This window comes from Pezoporus occidentalis, unplaced genomic scaffold (assembly GCF_034315485.1).
Source record: "Pezoporus occidentalis ecotype Australia unplaced genomic scaffold, CSIRO_AGI_Poc_V1 ctg11, whole genome shotgun sequence".
Classification (NCBI taxonomy): Eukaryota; Metazoa; Chordata; class Aves; order Psittaciformes; family Psittacidae; genus Pezoporus; species Pezoporus occidentalis.
The window spans coordinates 190492-214579 of record NW_026912886.1 but is presented as its reverse complement, the minus strand read 5'-3'; the positions used below and the strand labels follow the sequence as shown (position 1 = coordinate 214579).

General features: G+C 41.6%; 2 protein-coding genes across 7 annotated transcripts in view; both read right to left on the bottom strand.

The window, feature by feature from the left end:
• The window catches only part of DAPK2 (death associated protein kinase 2), a 48928-nt gene extending 46363 nt beyond the window's left edge, over positions 1–2565 (bottom strand). Inside the window, exon 1 of one of the 5 annotated variants that reach the window (XM_062625898.1) lies at positions 2210–2565. The gene's annotated coding sequence lies outside the window, so the exon portion shown is untranslated. Of the gene's footprint in view, positions 1–867; positions 1001–2209 lie in introns of those variants that run through there. The other 4 variants (XM_062625879.1, XM_062625915.1, XM_062625906.1 and 1 more) reach the window with 4 other exon arrangements.
• A 2077-nt stretch (positions 2566–4642) lies between these two features.
• TBC1D2B (TBC1 domain family member 2B) overlaps positions 4643–24088 on the bottom strand; it is a 32343-nt gene continuing 12897 nt past the window's right edge. For both annotated transcript variants that reach the window (XM_062625869.1, XM_062625860.1), the window contains exons 4-13: positions 21225–21382; positions 20006–20232; positions 18300–18692; positions 17301–17411; positions 15576–15769; positions 14553–15047; positions 12749–12866; positions 11852–12037; positions 10444–10565; positions 4643–8486 (exon numbers count right to left, since the gene is read on the bottom strand). In XM_062625869.1, the coding sequence (XP_062481853.1) occupies positions 8291–8486; positions 10444–10565; positions 11852–12037; positions 12749–12866; positions 14553–15047; positions 15576–15769; positions 17301–17411; positions 18300–18692; positions 20006–20232; positions 21225–21382 (2200 nt within the window). In that variant the 3' untranslated portion in view covers positions 4643–8290. The remainder of the gene's footprint in view (positions 8487–10443; positions 10566–11851; positions 12038–12748; positions 12867–14552; positions 15048–15575; positions 15770–17300; positions 17412–18299; positions 18693–20005; positions 20233–21224; positions 21383–24088) is intronic.

Here is a 24088-nt window from a genome sequence, read left to right as displayed (position 1 = left end):
ATGCTTCAGAACAGATACTCCAGAGTGGCCAGTTGGCCAGGGAGCCTGCTGATTATGGTCCTTCTACAGCTGGGGTCTGATCACCAAGGCAGGAGCGATTGCCACTTATTTCCACACTCTCAGCTACACCTGCATTCCTGACTGTCCTCTAATGGGATGCAGGCCAGGCCAAACCAGCCCCTGCTGTGCTGCATCACCCCAAACCCCAGCTCACTGCCCAGAGAAGGAGCTGTCAAGGAACCCACCAGATCCCAAGTGAACCTGTTGGAGGGAAAAGGCAGGGAGGAACTTGTGGCTAAACGTGATGAAGTCGCACAGCATTTGCTGAATGACACCAGTAAGATGAGGTGTGAACCCAAGACCAACAGCTCCTGATGGTTTTGGACAGACAGAAGCCAGTGTGTAACACCCAACGGTGTACTTCTGCAACTACCACACTCTCCAGCCCCTGTGGGACCTGCTCAGCAATGAGGGATGCTGCTCACTGAGGAGGTGGCCGGGGTAGCTGTCTTTTCCCCCGGCTGACAGCAAGCACTTTAAGCCTGAGGTGGAAACACCGCTAAACACGCCGTGGATGCCCGAGTGCAAGGCACCACCCGAGCACCTCCGACAGAGCGGCACCACAGCCACCGGAGTGACCTGCGGAGGGGCCCCTCCACGACGCTGAGGAGAACCGCTCAGGCGATGGCGTGAGGCGCTCCGGGTCCCCAGAGCCCGCCGCAGCCTCCAACCCCCAACACAGGCAGGACGCAGAGCGGGAGGCACAAGGGGGAGAGAGGAACGGGGAGGGGGTCCGGCGCCGAGCAGGGGAGGGGAGGAGAGCGGAGCCCACGGCGCCGCTGGCTGCGGGGCCCAGCGCCCACTTACCGCGGGGCAGGGCGCGGCCCGTCCGCCTCCGCCGCGCTCCCTCCGCCGCTACCTCAGCTCGCAGGGTCCCGCCGGCCGCGCGGGGCGGGAGGAGGCCGAGGGGCGGCGCCAAGGCCGCTCACCGGAGCAGCCGGTGGGAGGGGCGCCCCGCCGCGGGGGACAGCCCGCGCCCCCTGGCGGCCCCGTGAGGGGCTTGCGGTGGGGGGCACGCGGGCAGGCCCGTCCGTGGCTCCGGCAGCACGGCTGGGCTGTGGGGGCGCGGCCTGCCGGCACCCCCCGGGCAACAGCCCCAGCACCAGGGCAGGCACAGCGCCGCGTCCCCGCAGCTGAGGTGTCGGTCGGGGCTTGGCTCTTACAAAGCCTTCCGGAGCAGCACCGCGCACCCAGGCTGCTGAGGGAGTATCTCTGAGAGGACCCCATTTCTTCTGCTGTAGTAGATGCGGGATGTGTGAAAACAATACAAAGAAAATACGGCTGAGGAGGTGAATGCACTAGAGAGGCACTTCATTTGCAGAAGCCTTGTTCTGTCTAAGACTATATAGTTTACTGTGTGGTCTGAAACTCAGCGTTACCCAGTAAGCATCAGGCTTGTGGAACGAAGAGCAGCACAGGTTTCCAGCCCTCATCGTGCGTCTCAAAATGCAGAACATGCACTACTATAGCAAACATTTGCAATACTGGTTTCCAGTACTGTTTATACTGCCCTAGACCAGATGTTGGCTACCAACAATGACATGTGGTCACTCTCCTGTCTTAAAGACATTCCCAAAACCTTTAAAACTAGGCTGTCTCCCTCTTCACTTGTCAAGACGGCATCTGCAATAAATACTGTTCGTTAACCTTAAATTTATTCTGGGCAAGTTAATACCCACCACTTGTTAATGAGGAAGGATGTGGTATCGTTCACACCTTGAAATCACACGTGAATGCCAGGCTGCCTTCACTTCCAATCCTCCACATGGTTAAGATGAAGTAAAGCTATAGAAAATTATCACACATAAATGGGCAGGCTGTTTCCATTGAAATCAGTTGCAATGATAGATGAACTTTAAAAGCATCTTATACTGGGCAGTTCTTGTTATTATCGCAGCTCAAAAGGAACTTGGCTCCAGACTTGTTCCAAGTGAAGAGGACTGAACTGTGCCCCTGCTCGCCTGCCCTGGGAGTGGTGTTCACAGCCCAGGAGTTCCACCCAGCTCCCCCAGTTCCGAAAGCAAAGTGGCTGCATCTGCTATTACACAGGGTGGAGGACGGGAAATGGGAGCAATAATCAAGTTTTCAGAGGGCAGTGGAAGAGTTCAGAGCGCTTTGAAAGGGAAATTAGAGATATTTCATTCCTCACCTTTAGTTCTACAATGTGACGTGATCACATGAAAGTCACAGCAATCCTCCTCCAAATTCTCAGGGGAAAGGGCACAAAGGGAAGGCCTCCTCTTCTGTTTGCTCTTAGCTGCAAGGACAAAACAGCATGGTTTGACCTGAGAGAACACAAATCAGGACAAGCTCTCCCCAGTCCTTGAATAACCCCGATTTGAATTTAATGTCTCCTGGCAAGCCCTGCAAGGTCACAAAGAAGAGCAAAGGTAGGTTGAATCTCATCCCTGACACCACGTCCATAGGGTTTGCAAGCCAAAATACAGGTTCTGCTTAAGTAAGATGCTGCTCTTAGGTGGTTTAGTTGTTTACCCTTAGAACACTAACAAACTTCTTTGTAACATCTCTGGCAATCAGGACAAAAGCCTTTGTGCACATACAGGACAAGAACAGGAAGAAAAACTCAAAGCTGAGTACCATTTGAAGCAGGCAGCACAAGCAAACACTGCAGCATCTACTAACCATGTGTCTCTATCTCCTTTAGGAAATGATAAAGAAGGAAGCCCATACCTTATGTTCCAAAGGGGGAGTCCCAGGTAAACAGCTTATTTCACAGTTTAATCACCAGTCACAGTGCCTGGAGACACCACAGTCAGCTCTTCAGCTCAAGCCTGAAGTCTCAGAGTCAGCTCACTGCAAAAACTTAACGGTTTTGTACACACAGAAGGTACACCTCATTTGAAACATCAGGTAGGAGGCAGTTACTCAAAGCTAGGAGAACCTTAAGGCCAAAATCATCTTAATTTGCACCAGGCGTATTCTACTGTTGAGTGTTTTCATCACCTCTCTTTACAACACCCCAGACTATTTGAGGGTAGAGAAGAGATTGGTTTCTTATTTAGTAGCTGTTTAGGGTTTTTAGTATCACATTCAATATACAGTCCTGAACTTTGCTTTCTAGTCTAATCCTCTGTAAAACTAGCATTGTAAGTGGGTATAACTGTAGAGAGGCATGCCTTCCTTAGCGTAGTACCATGATGAAAACACCATTCTACTAACTTGCTTGTGATTGAACCTTTTACCTTCTTTTCCAGGGGGGAAACTTCCAAGGCAGAGCACACCCTTCCTTTGCATTATCTGAGTGAATGCACTTCATGTGTGGGAATTCCTACAGCTTCAGCACTACATGGATTCTGCTTCCAGTGAGGTCAAGGAGCTGCAGATAAGGAAGCTATGTTTAGCACTTCTGAAAATCCCACAGAATGAACACCTGACACATTGCAATGCCAGCAGATTTCAGTGCGTTCTCTGCACCTCTGGGACACCCAGAACAGAGAGTGAGACTCTGCAGGTATTTGGTCTCAGTTCAGAGTAGGCAAGCTGTGTTTATCCTTTCTAATGTGGCTCTTATGGATAAAGTATTTAACAACATACATCAGCTATACACATCAGCCACATCCCTGTTGCAATTCCACTGGGAACAGATGCATCAAGCAGGAAACAGGAGCCTCAGCTGTTCTTTAAGAGGCCACAGCAGCTGCTAGGGGAACACAACGTAAATATTCCAAGCATCCAAGTGAAGACATCACTCCCTGTGCACTCTCTTCCCAGCATTTTCTGCTTATTCCTTTGACTTAGACTTTCAGTATACAGGATAGGAGGTCCTTAGGCCATAGTTATGTCGTGCCTCAATTGCTGCTCTCTATCCTGTTTTGCAACCCCTTTGAACACATTTCCAACCCTGGCAGTATCTGCTCTTAACAGCTTGCCAGTCTGTAGCAGAGCCAGAGGACAAGAATAGGGAACTACGTACCTCTACTGTGAAAGATCTGCTTGGACATGCAATTAAAGTGATCTCCCAACTCTTCCAACTTTTATTTTTCCTCCCTCACAAACATTTTGCTGTTAAGTTTCATATCTGAAGTAGCTGAGGTACTCTATAGCCTCTTTAAGGGAGCCAAGGTAACTCCAAAATGCAAAAATCAGATCTCAAAGACAGACATTGAGACTAGATTTACAAATTAGTTCAGTACTTCACATTTTCAAAGCAGCTATAATTATGCACTTGGCTACCACAGGCTTTAGTAGAACATCAGTGCCCAAGACTACTAAAAAGACTTTTGGTACAGGAGATACCATACAAATGCACATAGAATCATAGACTTCCTAGGAAGTCTGTGAATGCTCACACAGGTTTAAATCTCCCCTTCCCTTGTCTCCTGAGAAACTAAGGACACTAATCATCACTTTACCCAGTCAGCATCCCCTGCATGCAACATGTCACTAGTTCACATCTTCAGGCTTCACAGCCAGATTTCTATCTACATTCCTTTATAGAGACTCTCTCAAATCACATTGAGACAATAACACCAGCTTTGCTACTGGTTTGTCCTGATGGCACCTGCAGTCATTTCCCTCTGTTACAGGAAAAACAAAAAGAAAAAAGAACCAGAGCAAGCTGTAAAGTAATAAACAATTTATTTTTAATTTACATCAATCTTTACGAAAATAGCGTCACTTATGTTCTGTGATTCAGAGTTCTTGTACCGCATATTGCTGATTTCTAACATGGCACTTAAGGGAACATTCACTTGAACAGCTACAGAATTCCACATTGACTGATTTTCCATTTCTCAGTTAAGCATGACTAACATACAAACTCTGTCAAATTTAAGACCAATCATTCATTCCTGATGTCTTAAGGAACTAAACCAAACCCGATCTTTCCCTTTCTATTTAACTATCTTACCATGCTTACAAAGACTGAGGGCAAAGGGAGAATCTCTCACAGAAGACACCTAAGGGCAACAAAAAAATCTTTGACATACTGATTACACGGCTGGTAAAAAAAATAAGCAACCACCAAACAATGTGATAACACTGTATGATAATACTACCTGTATGCATGGACAGATAAAGCTGAAATACTGTGCAGTTTCAATAGCTAGAGGTGTAGTGCACCGATTTTTTGCCTATTTAACAGAAGATAACAGAGCATTTTAAACAAATAACAAGAAGTTTCACTGGAAAGCCATGCATACATGTATGAAGATGCAAAAGGACCTCTGCACATATGTGCACGACCTTGAAGTTAAAGAAGAGTCTTAGCAGTCTTTATTTGCATTAACAACTCAATTCCCTCCTAAGTGGCTGATACAAATGTTAACTCTCATGCACTCTTTCAGAAGTTTACCTCTAAATACAAACACTTGGTATCTATGCAGCTCAGCTTTTGCAGGCCACTGAGTCACACTATAGTTTTGCTTGATTTCATCAGGTTTAAATGCTGCCTGTGTATCTTGCATGTCCCTAGCTGGTTACTACTCCTCAAAGTTACCAGAGAAAGCACTGCTAGAAAACTAATAGTCACCCAAAGACATCTGCAACAGCTAGGCAAGCTTCCCCTGACATGGCTTCCTGCTATATGAATCTCATTTTTGTTCTATGTATACTTCTAGTTGTCAGAGCTTAGTTACCTCTGAGATTCTTTGACCTTTCAACTAAGGCATCAGTAACAATGCTTAACAAAATGAAATCAACAGCTCGCTGGGAATTTGAATGTAACAGCATCAACTCATTTCATATTTGCAAGCTAATGAAATACCCAGAGGAAACACAATTTCCATAAGCTTTCAAACATTCATGTACTGAATTCACACAGTGGCATAAGAATCAGAAGTACTTAGTTTTACAGGACAATTGGGTAACAACTTATAGAACGAAACACAGCACCACATACACACAGATTTAACAATCAGAAATGGTCCTGTAACATTGCAGGTCATGTTTTGTCAGCCAGACAACTTACCAAACAGTTGCCCTAAAGTTAGTTTAATCTTCACAACCTAAGGACTTCAATGAGATCAGTCTGAAAACGTCTCCTAATGTCACAGGGCTAGTTCACAGTGAAGACTCAAAACCCAGGAATAATCAATTTGTAGGAAGAGGGTCGATACAGACTTCTAATTTCTTCATTTTAACCTTTCAACTGTTGCCACTGCCAGGAAGATCCTCAGTTTAGTAAGATTTCATCTAACACTTGAAAACAAGATTAAATCAAAACCGAACCAAAAAGCCAGACATTACAAATTGATTTAGAGACTAGCTCTTTCATAACCAAGACAGCTTAACTAGAAAAGTAGAAAACCTGGTCCCATTTCTATATTCAAACACTGATTGTAAGTAAAAAATACAGTACATGCAATAATATGAAAAACCTGCCTAATAAACTCAGGTACACAAACAAGAGTAACTGGGAAATAAAAAACCCCCAAACTACTGCTTACAACAGACAAGGTAGGGGACACTTTAGAAGAGAAATAACATGCAAATTGAGAGGATCATCCAATGTGTCCCTCATTGGCAAGGGTTTGTTTGCTAATTTAGTTATGCCATACAAGTGTACATTTTATATCCGAAGTAGTCCTGTAAGTTACAATGTTCACCACTGGTGAAGTCTTTCCCTTCCAGATAAACTGACTGAGAATATGCTGATTTAGAGAAGGCTACAAATACATTCTCAAGAAAAAAAGTGCTGTGAAACAGAAGTGGGATTTCTTCCCACACACACTCAGGTTTTCTAAAACAATTACATGGGGATTCTGGATAAAGAGGTCCTAATTGTTCTCAGAAAACCAAAAGAAAACACTCAAAGCAGAAGCTTGAGGCTCTTGACCATTCCCAACCACCATTTTTGGTTTTTGCCACTTCTTCCCCACTTCCCCAGAGCTGTGATTTGCTGCCCAGTATTTGAATGCTACTTTTATCCCAACATATTCAGATACAACATTTAAGTCAATCCAGCATTCTGAAGATCCAAAAGCTCAAGACAGAACATTGCAGAAGTCCGAAGAAGAGCCAGCAAGAAAGAAACCTTCCTCATCAGAACCACTCAACAGTATTGCTCATCATCGAATGATAAAGAATGGCCTCCAATCACAGTTCCACAGCCAGAAACACTACAGCTAAACACCCCAAGTGTTTCCTTTCAGCTGTCTTGGAGGATGTGGATGCAACACTCACAGCAAAGCTGAGCACAGAGAGAATATTGCATTTTTCTGCTGGAAAAGGAAAGTGTACTCCTGTGTGTGTGCTGTGACCTTTAGGATCCTCTGATTGATAAACATTTGTTTTAGGAATCCTATTGCTACCACTATTGTACAACAGTTATACATTCATGCAAAAAGAACACTATGTTTGTTCTTGAAGAGTGAGAGTTCATCTTATTTTAAGCCCTAAATAGGAAGAAGCATTAAAATACATTAACAAAAAGAAACAACCCCAAAATAAACCAAATTACACCACAAACACAAACCTCTACTAAAACATGGTGCTCCTGTGACAGGTTCCATTCTTCCATAATAGCTGAGTTTTGGTTGTGGCTTTTTTGAGACAAAGAAATTAGAAATAAAATGGACTAAACAGAATTTGATCTATAAGCCCCTTTGCATTAAGGAGAATCTTTATCAACACAGCTGCACAGTAAAACATAATTGATGTTTGGTATCACTGTTTCAGTATAACTGAACATCCAGCGATGAAAAGGTAATTACCTTTACTTTAAGTACATATATTCTGTTTGATGATCCATTTCATGTCTCCTCAAAAAAAAGACAAAGGAATGTAAAAGCTCTTTCTGCACTTCATTCCACACCTTTATCCTTTGTGACCTCAGGAATGGCTAGTTTATTCAAGGACAACATGATGAAAAGCCATTTATTGAACCAACACGAAACCAAAAAGTATGATGTCTTCCCACACTGAACCTGTGCTACACAAAACCCCACAGAATGGCAATGAATGTAGTAAACAGAGTGTGGACGTTTCACATAGGGGCACTAACAGTGCGCTGTGAGAAAACAAGTAGCAATTCATCTGACTGACTGAGACAGATATTAAGTGCTCTACATACAATTCCATGAACATAAATGTAAACAGAAGTGTTTGGCCTCCATACAAAGCAGTATTTCTCAAAGTGCTGGGGTTTGGAAATCTGTCCTGCATATTTCCAAGGAATTAGTTTACATTCTGTTTGACAGGATTAATAAAGTGTTTCGGAGGTTAACTCACTTTGGTCATGATCCCAAAGAAAAGTTTATGTTGAGTGGTTTCAACTATCCTCCTCATCATCACTAATAAGGTCTCTTTTTTCAACACATGTCTCTCGCTCACGCAGGAAATCCTCACGAATGGCTTCTAGTTCAGTTAGTTCAAGACGCACTTTCTCCAGGTGATAGGTCCTCCGGTTTCTGATCTGACGCAATGGAAAAGGATTCAGGTCTCCAAAAGCAATACCAGTCAGTTTCCTGTGAGTTACACATGAGAAGACAAACAATCATACTTGGGGTTTTTAAAGTCAGTTTTGAACTTCATTCATCTAAGTATTTAGCATGCGGCTGGTATCACTGGTCTCCTTCACATACCTGAATAGGTCTCAGATGTTACCAGTATTGCAAGGAAGCTCTACAAAGCACTCAGTTTTAAAGTTATTTCAGGTATCAAAGTGTTAACAAATGCTTGACAGTTGGCAAACCACCTGCAAGCCACCATGGCTTCATTGGCCAAGTTCTTGTTGCTATTGTAAACTTTGCTATTGTAAAACTTGTACAAAAATGAAACACACCACCCTCATTATAGTTTTTCCCAATGTCTAATCTAAATCTCCCCTCTGTCAGCTTAAAGCCATTCCCCCTTGTCCTGTCACTACCTGCCCTTGTGAAAAGTCCCTCTGGCATTGCAGGTATCTTTGATGCACTGAGTTCGGCCAAAGATACCCAATTAGTTCATTTTTAACACCAAAAATGAGATCTCTTCCAGCAATTTAGAAGTCTTTAAAATAGGTCATTTCAGCACAGAGGGTTGAGAGGAGAGCCAAAGCATCATTTCTCTTTCCTAATTGGGAAAGGAACGGAAAGCCAAATTTGCAGCTCTGATTAAGTAGCAAAATTTTGTTCAAATTAGGCAAGAACAGAAAGATTTAGTTTTCTTCTCCCCTTTTCTTTTGCATCCTTTAGTTACTGGCGATTCTGCGGTGGTACTACTGGTACTACATATTACACATTGGATCAGAAGCTCTAAAATAACCTATTTATCAATTATAAAACATCTACAACTTTGTTTTATTTACTGTTTTCTGTTAAAAATATGCGCTCCCTCTTACCAGAATGAAGTTTGTACTTCCCGGTCACTTCCAGATTTGGAATGAGTCAGCATTTATTTTGGTCACAGACAGCTGAGTACAACAACTGCCCAGCATTTCTCAGATAAAGAGGGGAATGCTAAAATACAAAGCACCATGCAACTCCCCCTCAGGAGTGCTTGGAGAGATTTCAGCAGAGTAAACATAACTGTTATCAACACTTCTACTATTTAAATCGGTTGCATTGGTTCCAGCCAGCCTTTTTAGCACATAAGAGAGACTATTCAGTTTTAACTTCACCCCAGTCAAAACTGAAACACAGGAAGTAAAAATGATAAATAGCTCTTACAGTAAGAGCCAAAGTATAAGCCTCAATTCATGTGGAATTTATTACAAAAGCAAACACCTCAGTGTAGAATATTTGATTTTGTATTGAATTCAACATCAGTGAGTTTTAGTATCTGTGCAAAACATTTTCAAACATGAAACCAAGCCCACTATGACACCTCCACCTCTTTTTAAGATTTATCTACTGCTCTACAGTAGAGCAGCAGAACTAGGAACCTAAAACCATCAGACTCTAATTTACAAACTGCAATTCCTATGCAAGGACTAAAGAAGAGGAACTAATTTGCATTTATTCTCTGCTTCAAAGTAAATCTTAAAATCAGATGGAGTTATGTGGCATTAGCCTATGAATTAATGATGCATAAGAGATCTAAGCCTAGTGGGTCATAGCTCATGTTTTTAATAAATGAACCAGGATGTGGATTTACATATCATAAAACATTTTACTATGCAAGCTGTATCTGCAGTGGGGGGAGACTTCACCTAGAGCTGACATTCTGATCTATTGCTACCACGATACAACTGCTAAACCAGACCAATCTGGCACAGTAATCTCTATCACAGGTAAAAATTTACCATTGTGCATTCATTACGTGTGCTTTTGTCTCCACTAGATGCAGCTACTGGGGAGAAATCTCCGTAGTTAGTTTCACCTCTTGTTGCTTTATGTATAAATTAAGATGGAGATAAAACCAAAATAAAAGAAAACCCCACAACAGATTTCTTCCACACCCCACTACAAGTCTTTCAGTTATGCACAAGTCTGAGTTACCCACCTAGCATCAAGTATAGTGCGTGTGAAATATCGGAGGTACTTGAAGATGGACATTGAATCTTGCAGTTTTAAGATTTCCTCTTCTTTGTATTTGAAAAGTGCCAGGGCAAATCGGAATATTACCTGATAAAAACACACACAATGTCTGATTCTTCACAAGAACAGAATGCACTGAGTCTCATTATCATCTATTATAAACTCGAAGGAAAAGCGTTACTCTTCCTAAGTGTTACTCTTTCTACAGAGTGAATCTGAGCTATAATCACACCTCCCTCAAGCTCCCTTCCTGCCCTGTCCCCCATTTCCATAAGCTGCCAAAACCTTCGGGTTGTGGCTGTAACCAAGACTGTGTTCTGCAGGTCTATCCAGAACGCAATACTGGGGTTATAACACACACATTCTTACAAAGTTCTGAGTTCCTAATTCAGCTGCAGAGCGAAGACTGCTGGGCCTGCAGAACACATTCATTAAGTTACTTCAGAGATAAAATTAAGCTCTGCTTTCTCAACAGGTTGTTTTCCAATGCCTTGAATTTTCCCATCGCACTGGGGTCTGATGCTGATGGACCTCCTGACACCAGTTTGTCAATCAGCTCCGGCACAATCTGGAAGTAGCACTACTTCCCTTCATTCTGAAACTTCCTCAGTCTGTACCTGGCTCCCTTCACAAAATACCAGGATGCTTAAAAACTACTTGAATGAACACACAACCAAAATACTGCTGCATGTTAGAATGCTCAGATGAGGCCAACAGGAAATCTCCTTAACACACAGTCGTCTACTTATAACTCTCCTGTTCTCTCCAATTGCCTACAATTCATGTTATTACTGTGTTTGGATCCTGCACTGATGTTATTTCACTGCAATTCAACAAGTATGAAACACATGAAAGTTCTTTCACCCCCACCCCTTAATTTATGAGATAAGGAGCCCAGACAGTCAGTCTGTGTCAGTTGTACTTTCACTGTCTGTAGAAAGAACACAAACAGTTGCTGCAGAGACAAGCTAAACACTAACACTTGGTTACAACTGATTTTTACATCCTTTCAACACTTCCAGCTTGTGCTTCCTTCTTCATAAAGTAGCTCTCAGTTTGATATCATTACTTAAAACTGATGGATAGCTTCATGCAGGACACTGCCTATAGCTTTATTTTTCAAAGATTAAAAAAAAGGTGGGTGGTGAAAGGATGATACTCAGCACTTACAAATTCTTCCATGTAGCTCAAGATGTTAACTCGCAGAACAAAGGTAAAATGGAAAACTTATTTATGCACATAACCTCCTTTTTCTTTTACCAGTGATTATAACTGACAGGATTTGAGTGATAAAACCTTCCTCCACCCTGCCCTCAGTAACCCCACAGCATTTTGTTAACAACAACTGAAATAACTTAGCTCATTCAGTTCACCTTTGGTCCCTCATAGAGGAAGGAGTCCCAGATTTTAAACAGGATGTCGCTGACGACGCTGTCCACAAATACAACAAGGAACCAATTGAAAGTGATAAGAGTATAGTCGACTTTGTATTGCTCAAAGTGAGCATGGAGTCGTGGAAGCTTCTCGCTCATTAAATCCTTGAATACTCGCTGGTCAACCTAAAGAGATGACAAACAGGGTATTATTGCTCCCAATTTTCCAACATATGTTATTCTAAGCAGGGCTGTTGCCAAACTGTAGGTGCAAGTTTTTCAAGAGCTAACCAGGAAACCCAGGGCTGTCTAGTTACACTTCTAGGCTAGATTCACCCAAAACATACGTGGCCACCCTAATGCACACCACCCTTGCTGACACAGCTTCTTACTTGACTATCAAGCACCAGTCTCACAGGGCTCCTCACATGCAGATGTTTTCCTATAACTGGTCACTACTGCTGTACTGGTGCAGGAGCACTGGAGCAGAGAACAAGCTGCAGAAATACTTAAGAGGAGGCAGCAGGTGCCAGAACATCATCTGGAAGCAGAGGAGAGCTACAGCATATACTGCTCACATCCTGGAGAAATGCATTCTCACTCCCCCTTTGACAGAGCCCAAAACCAACCTCCCCCTGCCCTCCCAACTGAGGAAAGAAATGATAAAACAGCTCACTATTGCAAAGCTAATAATCCAAAGAGGGGTTAAGGGCAGATCACTGAACGGTTGTTTCAGTGTTGTCCTCAGAGCCCTTGTCCAGGCAAAGGCCCTGGTGCCTGAAAGTTGCCTCTGTCACCTCAGCACATTCACCAAGAGGCCTATCAGACAGTTTGAGAGGAAAGGTTTCAACTGGCTGCAGTTTACAGGACCAGGCTTTATTGTGGCAGAGCACATACCTGAGATCCTAGCAGTGTCTTCGTATAATAATCACGAGGCATGAAAACTTCCACTATTGTTACTAGACACCAAAAAGCATCTTCCTGTTCCAAGTACAGAAGTGCAATTGCTACCAACCTGAAAATAGGGTTTATGTGAGAAAAATATTATTACAGTATCACAGAATATATTAAAAACAATAAAAATAAAGCCTTTATTTCTGTTCAGCAGAAATAAATGTAGTAACAGGAGCACTGAAGAGCAAGACTTCATGACATTTAAGCTGAGGCAATGAGATGCCTTCTCAGCCACAACAAGCATTCTTACTCAGTTAAATGAGAAAACAGGGTATGGCAAATGCAGAGTGATTTGCTTGATGCCATTTTTCCAGGATCTATGGCAAAATAATGAGAAGCTTCCAAGTCCCAGAGTTTCGTTTGTCTGTCCTGAAGGGGAGAAGCACAGATGGTTCTTGCACCTCACACAAAGTTGTTGTAAGTTTAGAAAAATCCTTTTCAGCAAGTGTACTTTATACCCATTGAGATAAATGCAAAGAACACTTTTGTCTTATCTACCATTGTCTTTTAAGGAGAATAAAAAGCCTCTAAAACTTATCAGAGACTAAACTTGTTCCAGCAACTTCTTAAAGTAGGGAAGAAAGAAAAAGATTAAACAGCAGCAGCATTCCTGGTTTTCCTGTTTCCAGTGAGGATTATGAAAGGGAAAAAAAAAAACAACAGAGAGTAACTTCATGTTGCTGATAGTTGTTAGAATATGAAAGATTACCTCCAAGATCTTTCTCCAAGTAAACTTATTTTATGCCTGCCTATATGCAAGAGGAACTGTAACAACATGAATTGCTTCTGATGCTACACAGCTTAGTATGGTGATAACACTTTGAAAGCTTCAGAGAACTAAAGCATGGAATAAATATCTGATTTGCTGGTTTACAAGTATACCCAAGTGCAGAATTATTTACAGGAAACCCCAAAATGCTGCAGGATAAAATGATGCTGCACAGAAAGCTTAAATTTAGCAAAAGCATTTCTAACACCTTCTAGACACCAGAGGTGTTTTGCTCCGAGACTGCAGCAGCTCTGTTCTTCACACGTCTTGTGACACAGCAGCAATACTTAAAATATGACTTACCCACAGAGCATAACCACTAGTGGTGAATACTTAGAAAAAGAATACTTTCCATTACTACATTATTCACTGCCTCTACTAGTACATAAATTAGTGCACCGATTGACACCCACAGTGTTATAGGGGAGGGTGTTTCAAACAACACCTTCCTTTACTACAGATCTCAGAATAGCAAAACTATTTCAGCAAATGCCAACTGTAATGACTTCAAATCTGTCTTTTCCCTGTAGCATTAGAATCATCCTTACGCTGATGACTGCAATTCTGACTGAAGGCGTTGAGGGAAACGCTGGCATTTGTGGCCTTACAGGACGAAAAAAAACAACCCAGAAACTTTCAAGCATTTATTTCTGCTTGCTTTAAAAAATAACTAACTAAATAAATCCTAACAAACTCCTGCATGCAAAAAGATCCCCCAGAACATAAAACTACATTCAAGTAGCTTGTTTGTCGATGTGTGCCAATTCCAGCACCAGTTCTTTTGTCAAGCTGATTTTACAAGTTTAATGACCCTGGTAATTCTTTTTTTATTGTCTTAAAGAAATATGATAGATGTTTATTAAAACATAAACCCTGAACATACAAACCATAAGGCAAATGCCTGCCCAAAAGCACATTGCTATACACGTGATTTGAAAGGCTCAGTAAGTGTTTCACTGCATAGTTGCAAAATCTTACCTGTTGAGTCCTTGGCAATATCCTATATCAGGATTTCTCCATGAAAATGCCAGCAGCACATTCCGCAGCTTCTGGATCCCTTCAGATGTTGGGGAGGAATAATGTTTGTTGTTTGGCAGAGTTCTCAAGAGATCCAACTCAATCTGTTTAGATGCAGGGTTCTGTTTTTCCAGAGCATTCTGAAGCAAGGTTTGGAAGTACCCAGGAACAGTGCTGTCCTTGAATTTCTTAACATGGAGATTGACACACCACTTCCACATCTTGGAACGATGCTCATGAGGAATTCCAGATCGGATAAGGTTCTTCAGTTCTACACAGCGCATCATCTCTCTATTCATTGTGCTGGCAAGATAGTTTTCCCATTTTACTCCTGTGGAGATCTCTCGGTTTTCACTGAGAGAAAGTGATCTTAGGTCCAAAGCTCGTGATTTTGCTACTAGTTTCTCCTCATCATCATCCTCTGGGACTGTCTGAAAACCATATATATCATATTCACTGAAATGGGGGGGGGGGGGGGGGAAGAAAAAAGGCTTTAAAAAAATGTGTTCAGTAGCCCCGAAACTCTCCAATTCCCATCCTAAAGTCACTGCAAATATCCCTCCTCAAGGCACTTCCCACTTTCAAGTTTTAACCATTATTATTTAAATATTTCAAAAGTACATGCTTTATTTAAGAATTATTTTTATACTTCCACATACAAAAGATTTCATGCCCATATTCCAATATTTATTACTACACAGATGAAGCATATTTAAGAACATGATCAAGTTCCAATGAACCCATCTCTTCCGTAGCTCACCTTCAGCAGCTATATGGCAATATTTGAGTTTTCTACTGTATAGTAAATAAAATACATGTATGTATACTGCCAAAAGCATCTCATGGTGATACTGATATGCATGAAGGAAAATTCACTGAAACCCCCAAATCCTGCAAATATATCCCAACTGTCTGATTTCCAGTGTTAGAACCAGGCCCACTGACCAAGATACACAGACATTTATTACAATAGGACCACATTACCTGACCAGGTGTGGTTTGAAAAATGCTTGTTCTGGTTGTTCACTAGTTTCTGCTTTCAAAGCATCTTCCAGTAGCTGTGTGATGACCTCACGAGCAGGACTCTGCTCCTCAGAACAAACGGGATTTTTCATTTCTTGAAGCAAGATCAAGTATTTACTTTCTATCTGACAGAGTTTGGCTTCCAAGCTTGTGTACTGCAGAAAACAACACGTACCGTTAGAAGTCTTCAGAAATGTACTTTGTACCACACTTCTTCTAAAATCTGGTTTAATATTATTCTATTAGCTTCCATTGCTTAGAAACCTGTAACTCAAGAGCAGTCAGATTTACTTTCCCATTTTTGTGGCATATGCATTTTATTACACTACTGTAAAATTCTGTACATAAAGTACTTGGAAATGACACCTCAGATACTTGTGGCTTTTTACATCGAGTCTTTTAAGACATTTCCTGGTTTCACTGGGATAGAGTTAATTTTCTTCCTAGTAGCTGGTACAGTGCTGTGTTTTGGCTTTAACCTGGGAATAATGCTGATAAGACACCAATGGTTTACTGAGTTGTTGCTCAGTAGCGCTTACCCTGATCAAGGACTTTTCAGTCTCTCATGCTCTGCCAGTGAGGAGGGGCACCAGAAGCCTGGAAAGACCCAAACTAGCCAAAGGGGTATTCCATATGACAGCACATCATATCCAGCATATAAACCGGGGGGCAGTTACCCAGAAGGGCAGACTGCTACTCGAGTCAGGCTGGGTATCAACCAGTGGGTGGTGCAGTAGTATTATGCATCATTTGTCTCCCTTGGGTTTTATTTCTCTTTTTGTTGTCTCCCTTTTCATTACAATTATATAAATCTATTATATAAACTTCTTATCTCAACCCACAGGTTTTACTGGCTTTTTCCCTGATTGCCCTCCCCATCCAACCAGGGGAGGTAAGTAAGTGGCTGTGTGGTACTTAGTTGCTGGCTGGCATTAAACTACATGGAGAATAGTAGACAAGAGGTTTTCTACCACCTGTACTTTTGCTATGAAATAGCAGCTTTAGTCTACACATGTCTGAACAACATGAATTTAAATGGCATTTTAAAGGCACAAGTTAGGCAATAACATGTAGGAATTGTCAACACCCACCTCTGTGCAAGAAAGACAGCACTTAGACCTGGCTACTGTGTGCATCATTGCAAAAAAAACAAAAGCAAACCCCAGCAAAGCATAGCTACCGGTATCTTGCCACAGATATGGATGTGTGTATTTTTCCTAGCCCCTGGCAATGGAAATAGTCACTATTTACCTGCAACTTCTCTACGCTCAAATTCATCTACACAGAAACATGCTTCCATAGTTACATACCATAACCATCCTTCATGCTCTACTCCAATGACATATCAAATCCACACACATCCTGTCTTTTGCGTAATTCAAGAACATAACAGCCTTAATTCCAAGGAAACAGTGTTTCCACAAATACACACGCCTGTGTTCGTAAGTGATGGAAAAGTTCTACTCGTTAACACACTTTTAAAGTCAATTACTTCTTTTAAGAATCCATTCAGCAAAACTAGTCTGTACAGACTGCGTTTGGGGGGAATGTGATTTTTTAGACTATCACACATTCAAGTCGTTCCATTCCCCTTCCACAGTTATGCTCCCTGTGTAGATTTACAAGTGCACTTTGGAAAACTGCTTTAGACACTGCCAAAATGAGAACAGGATGTGTTAGTCTGACCTTCGCCTGCCATTCTCTCTCTCTTGCTTCTGCATTTCTTCGTAGAGCAGAAAGTTCCAAAATCTCCTTATTTAAAAATTTATTCTGGGTCTTGTAACCCTGAAGATTGTCCTGTGGGTAAAAAAAAGAAATTAAAACTGTATTTTTCATTAGAACATCTTACAAACAGCATGTGTCTGCCTGAGAAACTTTACCTCAGAATACAGAACAAGGACTTACCATTAAACATATCAAATCAAACAGTAGTTTTAGCTCTCACGTAAGTCAGACACATGCCAAACACAGCACAGTGCTGTATAGGGTGGAGCTCTGCCTCATCTGCTTCCCTTCCAGCGCTACGCTCCTGTAGAAGGCAGCCTCCTTGCCCAACCCACTCAGCTCCTGGCTACAAATACTACCTCTGAAACCTGAGGCTGTGGGATGAGGGAATGTTGGTACCCTCCCAGCACTGCAATACTCCAACACTCCAGAGCATCTACAAGCTTTGGTCTGCTTGGTGCTAAGACCATGGAGTTCTAGAAAATACAATTGAAACTAGAACTTCTCAGGCACACATACAGGAAAGAAAATGATGTATGTTTATACGTATTTTATACGAGTTTCTTGTATCCCAAATCCCTTGGAATGCTAATCCATCTGGAATAAATTCACCCAAAGGCAAGAAAGCATGTTTAGAGGACAGTGGCTAACTTCAGTAACTCCAGTGTTTTCCTCTTACTTTTTCCTGTTCCTTTGATTACTTCTCCCATCACTCCTCCTCTACACCAATGATTAAGTTACTCAAAGTATGGGACACTGTACTATAGATGTACAGACCAGCTCAAAGTATAAAGTCCTGTTCAAATTGCCACATAACAGTTCACATAACAGAGAAAGCCTCAGCTGACGTGTACCTTGGAGAATTGCTCTAGTGATCTCCTTAAACAGTAAAGCAGACTACAAAGTTTTTACAGGGAGTAGAGATTCCCCTATCCATCAAGACACAAATATTGCTCTTACTTTTAGTCTGTCCAGTTCCTGTAGTTCCTTATTAGTACAGGTGGCCACGGAAGAATTTACTGCTCCGCTTTGAGAGGATGTGTTATCCTCACATTCGCTGAGCTGACGAGAGAGCTTCATGATCACCTCGTCTTTGGCTTGGATTGTTTCCATCAGCATACCCAGCTGCTCATTGAGCTCTCCAACTTTACATTTCAGATTCTTTACTTCCTGCTGGAGACTATCTTTTTCCAGATTTAACTTCTCAAGCTGGTTGTTGAGACCCAAAATCTGGTCATCTTTTTGGTGCAACAGCTCTAATTTGTCTTTGGGAACCCCCTCACAAAGACGGCTTGCAAAGTACTTATCGTACTGAGAAGATCGGACCGTTTGCTGCAGAAGTCGCACAAGTTCCTGAGAATTAAAAAGAAAAGATTCCAAGGAAGTCTCGAGTTTCTATGTTTTATAACTTAGAAATCTAACATCAGGCACAGGAAAGCTTTGGAATAGGTTTTGCTTCTGAATCATCAACTTATAAGGACTTCATGGTCATACTCTAAGGAAAAAAGGAAACACTTACCATAGAATGGTTTGGGTTGGAAGGGACCTTAAAGCCCATCCAGTTCCAACCCCCCGCCCCAGAAAGGGACACCTTCCACTAGACTAGGTTGCTCCAAACCCCATCCAACCAGGCCTCAAAAACTCACTTACATGCCATGATTCCTAGCAGGCTACCACTTTACAATGACTGACCATATGGATGGCTTAAATTGGAAGAGGGCTTGAACCTCAAAAATTAACAGGTGAACATTAGAGAATAGAAAAGGGAAGGGTAACTAATTGCTCTCTTCCCTAAAAGATGCAGAGAAAGCAGCAGAAACCAAAACATGCACTTTACTGAAAAAGAAGTCTTTAGAGGGCTCTTTAGAAAGTCCTGCCATAGAATGAGCCAAGCAATTAACTGACTTGCAACAAGGGAGGAAAGGAGTTTCTGTGGTCTTTGCAAAAGGACAGCATCAAAGGCTCTGAGCTAGAACCCCTTTTTCAAAACACACCTAGCTAACAATTTTACTGTTCTCATCTCCTCTTCCCTCACCCTACAAAAAGACAAACAAGTATCTTTGCTCATGGCATTGCACAGATACCCCTTAAAATGAGTAGAATTTTTTCAGATAAAACCAGGGTATTTAATAAATCAGAATTATGAGGACACACAAGCATGAACACTATATGAGGGCAGTAGATACATCTACATACGTAGATTTATGGTTATGCCTATCATTTACAAAACCACTGGGGGGGCAGGTGTCAGCCCCATTCCCTGACCCTCTCCTCCAGACTTTAAAGAATCAAAAACCAAGCAACCAAACCAAAAAGGACTTGGAAGAAGTTGTTCCTCAGGTATTACATGTACTACTGGCAAAAGAAGCTGTGATTACCTGCCAGGATCCTGGCAGACACTGACAAAGCCAGCTTCAGAACATAAGGAAGATAGGCAAACCAAGTTAATGAACAACATGCAAATCCAAGTTCTATTCAGATCTTCAACAGATGTAAAACTGGGTCCTTCTTGTTTCAAGACATTCTGTAAACAAAGGCTCATTTAGCACTATTATTTTACAACAAACAACCAGTGCTTAATGCAGTTAGGCAGCCATAAAGGGTAAACTCACTATCACCTGCCAGAGCCCTTTGCTTTCCTTCACTTTGCCCGAAGTCATGATTACCTTTTGGCTCAGAAGATCTTTCTTTAGCTTTTCCAACTCTTCTTGCTGGCTTTGATACTTCAGCTGCAGTTCAGAAACCAGTTTGTTCCCATTACCAGCACACCACTCGGTTGGAGAAGAGTCACTGCTGTTCCGGTTTTTGCTTGATGCAATCATGTCTCTTAACGGGCGCCTTGTTTTGTGTGGAATGCGGCCAAAATCGAATGGAAAAGCTGAACTAGTCAGTCCTGCATAAAACAATTTCTTCTAGTTCGGTTCACTTCATAAAAAGGCATTTCAAAGCATTCAGATTTTCTTTTAAAAATATGCTCATTAAAATTAGTCTCTAAGCAGCGTTTAAATAGCCCAATACAATAGTGTTAAACATTCCTCATTTTCCAAGTCGCTTCCTTTGGTGGAAAAATATATAGCTCAGTCTTCACCCCTCACACATAAAAGATTTAGCTCATAAATCAATACTTGTGAAATAAGACATGAAGAGAACTTTACAATTCATTACAGAAAATAAAAGGTACCCCTAACTATGGCAAAAGAAACATTGCTTCACATAATGAACAGCTCAGAAGTGATCACAGCAAAACCATCAGTGATATCACAGTATACTGCTCTTTCCAGGGGCATTCAGTGCAATGTTTCACTTCCATTTATATAACCACAGAAGTATTCTTAGAGAGAAGGATGTTTTCTAACAGACTGACTCACTTGGATGTCAGCTAAAGTGCTCTTAAGGAGCTGTAAAATGTCTTCACAAGGTTATTCCAAACACTAACATGAGAACCAGTCACAATGCACAGACAATCACCACTGCATGTACATCCCTACTTTCTTCCCCTAGTTCAGAAGCAACCCAATATATCATGTATTTATATACTCCATAGCCCAAAGACAAATGGGCTACACTCAACTAAAGCCCCAACACTTCCCTTCATCCTGCAACCTAGCAACTCAAGAGTAAAAACTAGAGCTGGTAACACACTCAGGAAACCTGAAGCAATGGATAACAAGGCTTCATACTTGTTCTGTTATATCTGAATGGCAGGGGACTCCCAACACATCTTAAGGAATTCATTTTTTTTTTTTTAGAAGAATTTACAGAGCTGTGCATGTGGTTTGTGAAGAAAAGATAATCTTCCACTTATTTCCTGGAGATAGACATAACACAGTACACTATACTAAAGAAGGGAAGGCATATGGTCCCCTTCCTTCCTCTCACTTCTACCTTTGCTTCCTTCTGCCAGGTGTTTCCTCTTTTCTTCCAGGGCCATTGAGTCCTCTAAGTCTTTAGGGGTTGGGTCCAGCATTTCCCACTCCTCAGTGGTATAAAATATGCTCCTGCGGTTTTCGTTATTTCCTTTTCTTAAAGAGGACATTGAATTCCTTGAAAAGACAGCAGGGAAAGAGACAAAGATTTCTCCACTTTGTATTCTTTTTATAAAGGGGTTTTCAAGACAACTTCTGCAGTCCATAAACAGTGCAGACTAAAAATAAGCTACCACAGACGTAAGCAGTACCAAATAAAAGCTCACAGAAAATAAAGCATATCCTACTAAATAGCACCTGCTATCAACAGGGCTATGCTTCAAGAACACAATTATTTTGCTTTAGCAGGATATTAATATCTAAGGAAACCACTATGGTCTTTTGTGTCATCTTTTGGTTTACCCTTTTTTTTGGCAGTGGGGAGAACAACAAAACAAAATTAAGATTTAGAAGCAGCATCTTCTGTATTGATCAGTTACTGGAGCTTAGAATTTTAGGATAACTACAAAGCATTAGACAGACCAGCATGCAGTCAAAACCCATATAATGTTATAGCTTCACAGTTTGGATTAACATCAAACTTCGCAACATCCAAGAGACCTGCTGTAGCTGAATCCCTGACGACAGACTCCTTAGCAGTTTGTCATTCCTAAGGTGGAACGTTGCCAATTATCTGCAAGAACATTTCAGAGGCAACCTCTAAATTCCAGCCAGATCTTTCTATAGGAGAACAATAAGTTTTGTGAGCAGGATGAGATGACCCTACCCAGCTTTCCCCATGACCATCATGCAATCTGAAATGTTGACGTCCACACTTAGACCCAGGAGTATAATTGTAGTTCAATATTGTAAAGTCATTGCTCAACTAGAGAAAGAGATTCTCAACCCCTACGAATCAATTTAAGATTTTAGGTATAAAGTTGGAAAGATATTTAGTATCTTGTCATTTTCTACCTAGTCTGCATAAAATGGGTTCTTTCACTCAATCACACAAAAGTGCTTTCACTCAATCAGCCATGTTCTCTCTTCTTATTCTTTAAACCTGAAGGAGAAGGTAACCCATATTACCCCTTCAAGATCCAATGCAGTCTTTCAGATGCACTAGAGATTTAACATCTAATCTGAATTCCAGGCTAACTATTACGCTGTGCAAAATTGCTATAGCCTGGGGAACTGATAAATAAGCAAACACAGTTAAAAAATAATCCTAGAAGTTATTAATAAAAACTATTTCAACAACCAATTTGCAAACTTGACAAAGTTTGAATTACACTACCCATTACATCTTCTTGCAGAAAGAAACACAATTTCTGCTGGGAGCAAGAAGCCTCACTTTACTGTTCAGACCTTCCATTCAAATTAAACAGCTCAATTTGGGTGATGACTGATGTATCTCCTAAGGCACTCAAAATTACTAAGTGTCACCTAGCACCCCTACAGCTGTCCTCTGAATAGTGGCAGATCTCTTAGCATGCAGCTCCACAACTGCCCTTGGTCAGCTTCAGCATTTGAAGCCTGTCTGAACATTGCAAGGACCAGGAAGTCCAATGACTTCAAGACAAGCTTCTTCAAACACTGCTGTTCAGCCCATGAATGATCCTAGCTGAGGCCAAGGTTTGTAAAGATCTGCATAGGTGCACTGAAGTAGCACTGCTTCGCTGCTCCATTGCCTCCTGTTAAGATTAATAGTAGGGAGTTGAATTTAACACAGCAACATTTATTTTCCTGTGCACAGTATGACAAGAACCATCAGACAAACTACACAAGACCTGATCGTGTAACCTAATGATTCCATATTTTTCAATGCTTTGGATTAAATCTTCTTTTGTGCTTATATAAACTGAAGTTACTATAATACAGTATGTTTCCATGGCTATATTTTGCATAAATAAAAGATACACGTAGCTCAAAAAACAAAACAACCCACAGCATTGAGAAAAATCATGTTAGTAGATACTTCAAATGGTATTTTTCCCGGGAACATTTGAACAGGACAGATGAACCACTGCAGCTGAACAACCCCGGAGAGAATGGAATGGAGGAGGATGGGATTGAACCTGAAAGAGCTTCAGTGTTAAATTTTCTTACATGTTTATTCCCAGAGATCTGCAAGGACTCCAAGCCACCAGGATCACAGCTATACAGAGAAAGGCCAGCTCCTGAATACCGTGCTACAATACCTACTGGGCTACCGCCACCAGAAGCATTTCCCTCCCACTAACCAAACCTCAATGCCACTGCTGCCTTAACAAACAGCAACCAGGCAACTCTATGCGGCTCCCCCTGACACTACCCTTCTACCCCAACTTCCCCAAAGCATCTCATCTAGAAAGAAAAAAATACATTCAAGTAAAAATCTCTAAAAAGCCAGGAACTCTCATTCCAAGCATACAGAATTCACCTAACATAAATCATTTCGTGTTACTGTCCTTCTATCACGACCAAATTTAAGTTCTACCAAAGCAAAGTAGCTACACAAACCCATAAAACCATACAAGATTGCCAGTTTAAACAGGACATGTAGTAACAGGATTGACATATTGCTTAATCCAGCCATATGTCATCTTTTCTAGAATTTAAATGATAGTCTACACAGTACCCAAAGCCAACAACACTGTGTAACCTCTCAGATCTCTGTGCTTAGCCAGAAAGCTTTAAAAGGACTCTGTTTAACTCAGAACATTTTACCTGCAGCTCAAGAGGGATGTAGTCTAGTTAGCTACAGCTACAGCTCTGCTTTGTGACCTGCTCTCTAATAGCACTGTAATATCCTTTGACTCGGAGCAAATAATTAGCAGCTCCATTACACAATGAAGACTGAGT